Here is an 8289-nt window from a genome sequence, read left to right on the forward strand (position 1 = left end):
CAGTTACTGGCCAACGGACCACACACCCTACTGTTTGTCGTGCGGACGCGGTTCTGCGAACGCCGTACAAATGAGACACTAAATATGCGAATAATTGGGCAAAAGGACGAATGGCCGCGTTCCCAAAAAAGAAAAACAGGGAAGCGCCATTGTTTGTTTGTTCGATTGGTGGTGTTCCACGCAATCTGTCATCGGTTCAATAAATATGGTTCCGGGGACCATTTGCTCCAAATCCCCCGACAACCAATTATCGGGTATTTAGGGCGAAGTTTGAACGAAGGCGCAAGGCGCAAAAGCACGAGACGCCGGGTGTTCTTGGAATGCAAAGTAAATCGATTTGATGGTACCGCTTTCTTGCACCCGAAAATGGTGTTTGGTTCCAAATTTGGCCACGTATTACCGCGGTACCGGTTGTTCCGCAAATGACCTTTGGTTCAACTCAAATCCGGTCCCCAACGGAACGGGGCTTTCTGCATTCCCGAAGGAGTGATCAAATGCTAACGCTAACGAGCTTTGCTTCAAAATGCCGTAGCGAAATTGTTATTCCGCAATGGCGACTCCAGGACTTTTGAATAGTCCCCCGTGGGCCGCTGGAACTTATTGAAAGTTTGTTTTTACGGCGTTGAAAACAAAAGGCGGTTATTCGGGACATATCTACGGACTTTTTTCTACGATTTGGTTTTCTTTGCATGTGTTGTGATTAAATTCAACTTTTCACGTGTAATACACGCGTTCAACCTATTGTATTGTATTATTATTAGTGATTCTCGAAATCTTTTTTTTAAATCACACAAACTTTTGATACACCCGGAAGTTTTTATTTCCATTTCCGTTTTTAAAATCGCATACAGCGAGAAAGTACGCAGCCATAGTGAACTTCTTGCCTGTGCCCTGCGAATAGTCTACATTCTGGCGCAAACAGCCCAACGCCATTTGTGCTGCAGAACTGAATGTTTTCCATAGTTTTACAAGCATTTATTATAACATTCACTATTAGTATGATATTAGGTTTGTTCTAATATCGTAATGTTCGAGGCTTTAAGGTTATCCTAATTCTTGGAAGAGCCTCCCTTTTTCTTTAAGATGCTTCAGGTATCTTCCACTGCTTTGGAATATCTTACCTTTTGAGCACTTCCAACGACTTGCGGTGAATCAACTGACGGATCTAATCCTCTTGCACCGTGAGCCACTCTCGGACGAGAAGTGCGAGTGCGTCTATTATCAGCTCAGCGAATAATGCGTTCTTTATCGACAGTTCCCTAGCCGTTGCTCGTGTTGGTGGCAGTGTCTGGTACACTTCAAGCCGGGCATAATTCTTCTTATCGTCTACTTCGCAACGATGTCAACGGGCTAATCGGCTGAGTGATAGACACACCACGCGGCCAAGTATGGTAGTCGTGGAGCTACACTTAACACGGCTGGTTCTGGTGCAATCCCCCCGAAGGCTTAGCTTGTTGTCATGATGGTGTCGTAGTTGTGAATTGTCCGGCACAGACTGGACGTGTTTATGGCACTGTGTAAAGACGGAGATCCGTCGCAATCAGTCAGTGGAAAGAAGTGATCGTAGCGTATCCCCAGATCGTCCCGACATTAAAATGTACGTCCACAAAGAGCATTCGTTTTTAAGGGATTTTTGTATCTTTCTGCTCGATTGTGCTCGAAATTGGTCACCGCACTGCATCGCGCGTGATTTAATAATAATTTCCCTTCGTTGTGGTTTCTATTGATTCCGTTTCGCCGCCACTCTTTTTGTCGCTCGATTCAATGGAGTGCAGGTACTCCGAAGTGCGATCCACTAACCGTTTGTTGTATCGGTTTTTCACAATGTTTTTGTCCAACGCGCATGCACTTTTGATGAATGCATTGTGCGGAGTGCACGAAAGGCAAATAAAAACGCAACCCCAACGCAGGAACGCAGTAATTGCATTTAATTACGTCGGTTTTGTTCCCTAAAAACACACCGATCGACCGCCGCCGGACCGACTTTTCGCGGTCGGGGACGGCCGGTTGGAGCCCTCTGGTGTATTTGTTTCCGCTAATTGAAAACGAAATTGATCAGCACTGATTGCAGCCCGGGCCGGAGGTTATGCCGGCGCTAATCAAATCGAAGCCTGCGGCCACCACACACACACACAGAGGTCTGCGTTTGACAGCGCTTTGCAGCCATTTGGCCGATTATACAGAGCGTTCCAAACACACACGCCATTCCGGTGTTCCACGTTGTTTCCGGTTGGCCGGGGAAAAAAAGCCCGGAAGCTGGACGAGAAAATGGAAAGAAAATGGTCGAAAACGAATGGCCCACACAAACGTGAAACGTCACGCGTCCGGGGGGGTTCGGTCCACCCAATAATCGCGCGCGTCACAATAATTCGATTCACTGCCGGTGACAAGCTGTCAATCAGTCCTGGTGGAGGCACGGCGCTGCGTTAATTTCGATGCTGATTGCTTGTAATCTAATTTGTTTCCAATTTAGCTCAATGCAGACCGTTCCCCGGGGCGGGGTGGATATGATTAATTAACAAACAAAAAACCGCATCCACGTCGGCATTCTGGTTGCACTTTGTGAATTTAATCTTTAAAAAAATCCGGAACCATGTGCCCCAATTTCTTACCAGTTCTCTCTCTGACGCTCTCTCTCTCTCTCTCTCCAGGACCCAGCGGGCGGCGGACGGCATCGAAATGCTCTCGAGGGTGATTAGTTTGGATGAGGTTGTTAAAACATCAATCGAAACATTCCGCAACACGTTCGGTGCCGAACCGGACCTGGCCGCCTGCGCTCCCGGGCGGGTCAATCTAATCGGCGAGCATGTCGACTACAACGATGGGTTCGTCCTGCCGATGGTAAGTAGTATCCGAAGCCACTCCACTCTACAACGCAACCGGTGTCCGATGAGGTGAATTTTTGGGGCGGTTGTTTGGGGTTCGCTGCCCCGAAACGGTGTTCGGATCGGAAAAACCCTTGTATGTGACCCGTGTCGATGGTCAGCAGGACGGATGGACGGAGCGGGTTCGAACAGGTACGACGATGATGATGGGATGGTGTACCGTTTAATTTTGAATGTTCCTGAACGATAGTTTCGGGACGCCTCAAGTTGGACATCGCTTTCGTGTCGAATTACAGGACCGCTGTGGTGGTGCGCAGTTCAAATCATCGCCCTCAGATCAGGGTCCAGGTGTAATTAGTTGAACGATGATTGCCTTTCCGGTGGGGCAGTTGACTGGATCGCCCATCGTGACAGTCATTAGTGCATGTGCATGATTGGGAAAATCGAAGCAAAATGTTGATAAAGCGAAATTAATAACGACAGTGCCCGGGAAGACCGGGTCGTGTGTCACCAGGAAAATTGCCGATTCCGGTTTCAACATTCCGGCCTTCAAAGTGGGCACCATTTTGGGCCGCAATTCGAGCCGATTATTAACGATGGCCTGGCCGGGGCCGCCGCTCGGTGTCAGACATCTGTCAACAAGCATGTCGCGAAAGGGAAATCGACGGCCCGTTGTGAGGTTGTAAAACTGTTAAAACCCGGACACCGACGGGGACCAGCGGGGCCCTCGTCATTGAAATCGATTTATCAATCGACGACGACGATGGTGGCCCTTGGTGTTATCGGTATATGGTCCCCGCCATTTATCGACAGCCATTTCGGGGTCGGTTGGCGTTGATTAAAGAATAACACTTGTTGGTGCGCACTTTTATCGCCGCGGAAGACGACAACGCGCCGTGCTTTCGCTGACAGGCGAACACAGGTTGGCGGACATGCGTTACGGCTTCCGCCAGCAGCGGGTGTCCCACCGGGGTCCGTAAACATCATAAAAAGGGCGGGGTTTTGGAGGCCGGTGCCGCTGCCGGAGATACCACCAGAGTGGAGTGATGTTTGGTGGAGGACATCGCTCAGGGGTTAAGACAAACGGCACGGATCGGCCGACCGGGGGATGGGCAAACACTTCAGAATCTTTACTCATTTTCTGGCGTGTTTTTATGGCCCTTTACGCTGAAAGCTTTACGGGGTGCCTATGGGTTGTGTTTCCGGGATCCGATTGATTTTGCAGTAGAATCCTGGCTACGAAGCAAAGTGACGATTATGACACGATAAGATGCTTCACGGGCGATACGGATTGAGAGGGGATTTTTTTCGACGACAAAAGCCGCGTTAAGGGAACAGACTTTAGTTTAACTAAATGTTCACTTACCGTCGGTAATTCGAAGGGTTGAAAGCTAGCAAGTAATGGAAATCGTTGACCGTTGTTACCTATGGCTAGGTATGGCTTTTAAAATATGAAATAGCGTAAGTAGCTCGTTATTCAGATTTTTCGAACCAAAAACAATCTGAACGGTGCGATGCAAGTCCAATGCCTACTATTCGCTGGCTAGAGCTGCTCGCTGCTCGATCCGGAAACTGAACCGGTTGAACTGCTCGAAATAGTTTGGAACCGGTTATCGAACCGATTCAGAAGCGTGAAGATTCTGATGCTCTTTGCACTCATTTTTACCATTGTCAAATGTCCTTTTAAAGGTCGATTCTTGGGTTGCACCTCATGAGGGCTCCATCAAGAATACCACCAAGAGTTTTTCTTTACAGACAACCGTAGTAGCACCTATCTTTCTTCTTCTTTTTTGGCGCTACAAACGCTGAGCAGTCTTGGCCTGCACCAGAGACAATGCTAATCTCTGATGCTCTTCTGTAACTTTTAATTTTCTACGGACGGGATTGTTAGCCCCGCGCCAATCCCCCTGTCACGCCGGTATCGGGAATCGAAACCATGGCCGGTTGAGTTACAACCGATCCCGGGATTCGAACCACGGCCAGCTGCGCTGACAGCGAAGAGCGTTACCGACTGCTCTATCAGCGGGGGTAAAGGGGGGTAGGCGGGGTCAGCGGGGGTAGTAGCACCTATATAAACATTAAATGATTTGTTTTCACCGCATCGACCGTTTTGCTGTGAAGGCATCCGCTTTGGCTGTCCCAAGCCGCCACCACCGGAAACTAGCCGAAGCGGCGACTCCGGAACAGGATAAGGCCAAACGGAAGAACGGACAAAGTATGCATTGGATAGTCGACTACGGACGTTTTATTAAACTTTGATTCGACCACATTTAATAATATTGCTGCTCGTGCTCCACGTTTGGAGGATAAAATTTCGCGGAGTAGGGATTTTGCAGCCCAAGGCTCAAATGCATCCGGAAGCGTCCGACCTCGCTGTGGACCCATTTCTTCTTCCATGGTCCGTACCAAAAGCGACTGTTGCCTCTAACGCACGCACGCCCGTATCGAATGTTTATTAGAAAATAATTAATTCTTGCGGGTTTCCTGCACCAAAAACGCGAGCTCCGGAATTCGGCCGAAGGATCCGAGGCGTGTGTGGTGGCTTCGAACTGCCCCCGAACCGTCCTAAGCCTGCCAACCGTGGCCACTAATTGTTTGCTACCATTAATTCACCCACTCTCCGCTCTCTCTACCTTCCTCCTTTTTCCCAGGCACTGCAGATGGCCACGGTGATCGTCGGCCGGCGAAACGGGACCGAGTCGACGTGCGACGTCGTTACCTGCACCGACGGCTGCACCCAGGAAGACGCGAAGCGGGCCCAGTTCGACAGCAGCGCCATCGCGAAAGGATCGCCCAAGTAAGCCACCCCACCGAAAATGCGCTGCAAGATGCGGTGCGGACCGGCGACAGGGGCGCCACCTATTTAAATCACCCCCGTTGGAGCCGGCGTTTGGCTTTCGGGCCGCCGGCGCGCCGAAACGCGTGATAGTTAATTAATTAGACGCCGTCGCGCGAGCGGGCGCCCCCTCATTTGCATACACGGGCCGGGGCCGGGGCCGGTCCCGTGCCGGCTCTCGATCATAAACGCATTATTTACAGCCCCTGGCCACCGGGGGCCCGGGGCCCGGGGGTACTGACCAGGACGGGAGCGCCAGGCCCCGGTTCGGTTTGCATTGCAAAATGATAGCAAAACATAAAGCATGCCAACAGCAGCAGCAGCACGGGAGAGGTGCGGCGTGGGTCTGTGGCCGTCGCGGGTGTGGAGTGTCGGGGCCGGGACGACGACAGGACAAACATCCTGCCGCGGCACACACATGTCCGGTGCGTGTGAAATTCCGCACTGCAGTAGCCGACCGCGCGACCGAGCACCGGTTGTGGGTCCGCTCGCTGGTCCTCTCACCGCCGCCGCGAGGACATGTTCCATGAGAGTACCCACCCCCCCCTCGAACCCGGTCACCCGGTTCGTTCCGGTTCCGCGGGAGTTGTTAAGCACGCCCCGAAAACGCGCCATCGAACCGGAGCATCCGGCGAACGATCCCGGCGCCTTCCTTCCGTGTTCCGTTGGCATCTTTTTTGTCCGTCCGGTGGTCGTCCTTTCCGCCCGTAAAAAAACCCACTCCACATCCTGCTCGTGTGTGTGTGTGGCATGTTTCTTTTAATTTTAAATTCCCCATTGCAGCGCCCGGGCTTCATTTTCATATTCATGTATTTAAATTAAATAATACGACATCAAAACTCGCGGAAAATTCGCTCGCATAATGAATGCTTCGGCATTCGGGGTGTTCGGCATTGGCCGTTCGTGTGCATAATTCAGGTCCAAAGTTTCCTCTTATCGGCTCACCTCCAGGCCCCGAGAGTGGTACTCCCGCGCGTGTTGCGCTCCTGTTGGCCGCCGAGGGTCGGGGTCCCTAAGCTCGGCGCACTCACCCTTGTACTTAGCGCCACCGCGTTAGCCCCTTCGATGGTGTTAAGCGATGTGGCCGCGTGGTTTTTTATCAATCCCAATTTGTTTGTATGCTTTTAACCCGGCGAGGATCGCCGTCGCCGCCGCAGTGGTGTTGCTGCTGGTGTGTTTTATGCTTATTTTCTGCCGCAAGTTGATTAATTTTGGCGCGTGTTGCGTCGGACCTTCGATCGGATGCGGGCATTGGACATTGGGGGCGAATGATTTGATTAAGTGTGAGAGAGTGTCCCGGGTCGTAATGCAGGCGTTCGTAAGTGGATTGACCCGCGGGCTCACAGAGGACGCGAATAGAAGCGATTATCTGCGATTAAGCAGAGGGCAGAGGTGATACCGAACCCACCAGTGGAATCGGTTTGTTAATATGTGATGAGCAGCCGGCCACCGGACACCGTAAGAGTTGTGTATCCTGTAAATAAAATAAATTAGAACCAAACTCGTGCTCGAGGATAATTCGTTTGCTCTTACCAGGATCCTACTGGGACTTACCGGGAGAATGCTGATTTTAGTTGAATGTGCTCCTATCCTTCAGTAGCTTCGGATTGTAGCTTGTCCTAAATCTGAAGGCCGACAGTTGAGGCTTCAGTGGAACTGATTGGGGTTTCATATTCCTGTCCATATTTTCTTGTCCATATTGTTTCACGCAACAATTTATTAAAAACACGGTTTTCGTTCCTAAAAACCTCAAACTTTACGTTACTCGAAACTGCTCGAATGAGTGAACATGAGGTTCGTGAGCAAACGTCACTCCCATCAGAGTAAGCGAGGTGTAAGTGATTCCGAATTATTAGTTGTGGCTCGTGGACCGGGGTTCGTGATGATGCGACGGCCGCATAGGAAACAATAAGGCCCTTTTTGTCTCTATTTCCTCGCTGATGGATTCTGCTATTCAGTCGCCTTGAAGTATCGAATAGCATTGGATGTGTGTGATGCAAAGTGACCTTAATTAGTGCTTATGTCAACACCGACTAATCACAAGGCTTGCTGTGTTGCCAGTTACTGTAATTAAAGCATCCTTTTCTAAAGGAAAATTAAGAGAAGACGGGACCGCCCGTGACAAGTCATTTGATTTCATGCGATTCGCTCCAGCGATCATCAAGCTCAAAGCATCAAATGTTTAATGTTATGGCGTATTACACCATTATGCCGTATATTTGCACACCTTTTCACAGGAAGTTTGCCAAACAGTTTTTGAGTTGGTTTTAAAATTGGAAGCCCCGGGCCAAATTGGAACTCCCGGGTTTGTCTGTTGGAATTTATACTCGCCAGGAGTACATTCCAACAAATTGAAAGGTTTGAGTGAAGAATTCAAATTTTAGTACCTACTGCGGCTTATGGTCACCTGGATGCTATGTGCTTGGCTCGGTTTGGCCCCGTCAAAATGGTCAGAGCCCGGCGCAGCCCAAACCGCATTCACATCGCCGAAAAAGGACGACGACAAATAATTGACTTTTCTGAGCAGGGCTGGGGACGAGTGAACCAGGTTGGGCGGGAGTTTCTGACGGAACTTCACATGTACCAGGGGTGTTCGTTGAGAATGAGACTGTTTTTAACACACAAAAA

General features: G+C 50.3%; 1 protein-coding gene across 1 annotated transcript; it reads left to right on the forward strand.

Annotated features, from left to right (window-relative positions):
* The first annotated feature begins 1561 nt into the window (after positions 1 to 1561).
* LOC128276058 (galactokinase-like) lies at positions 1562 to 5626 on the forward strand. Its single transcript, XM_053014527.1, has 3 exons — positions 1562 to 1597; positions 2652 to 2841; positions 5477 to 5626. Coding segments are annotated over exons 1-3 (342 nt in total). The 5' UTR covers positions 1562 to 1595.
* Positions 5627 to 8289: the final 2663 nt, after the last annotated feature.

Source organism: Anopheles cruzii, unplaced genomic scaffold (genome assembly GCF_943734635.1).
Source record: "Anopheles cruzii unplaced genomic scaffold, idAnoCruzAS_RS32_06 scaffold00396_ctg1, whole genome shotgun sequence".
NCBI classification, from domain to species: Eukaryota; Metazoa; Arthropoda; class Insecta; order Diptera; family Culicidae; genus Anopheles; species Anopheles cruzii.

Coding starts and splice junctions, on each gene's coding strand:
- LOC128276058 (XM_053014527.1), top strand. Junction 2,842..5,476: donor ATGGGTTCGTCCTGCCGATG/GTAAGTAGTATC, acceptor CCTTTTTCCCAG/GCACTGCAGATGGCCACGGT.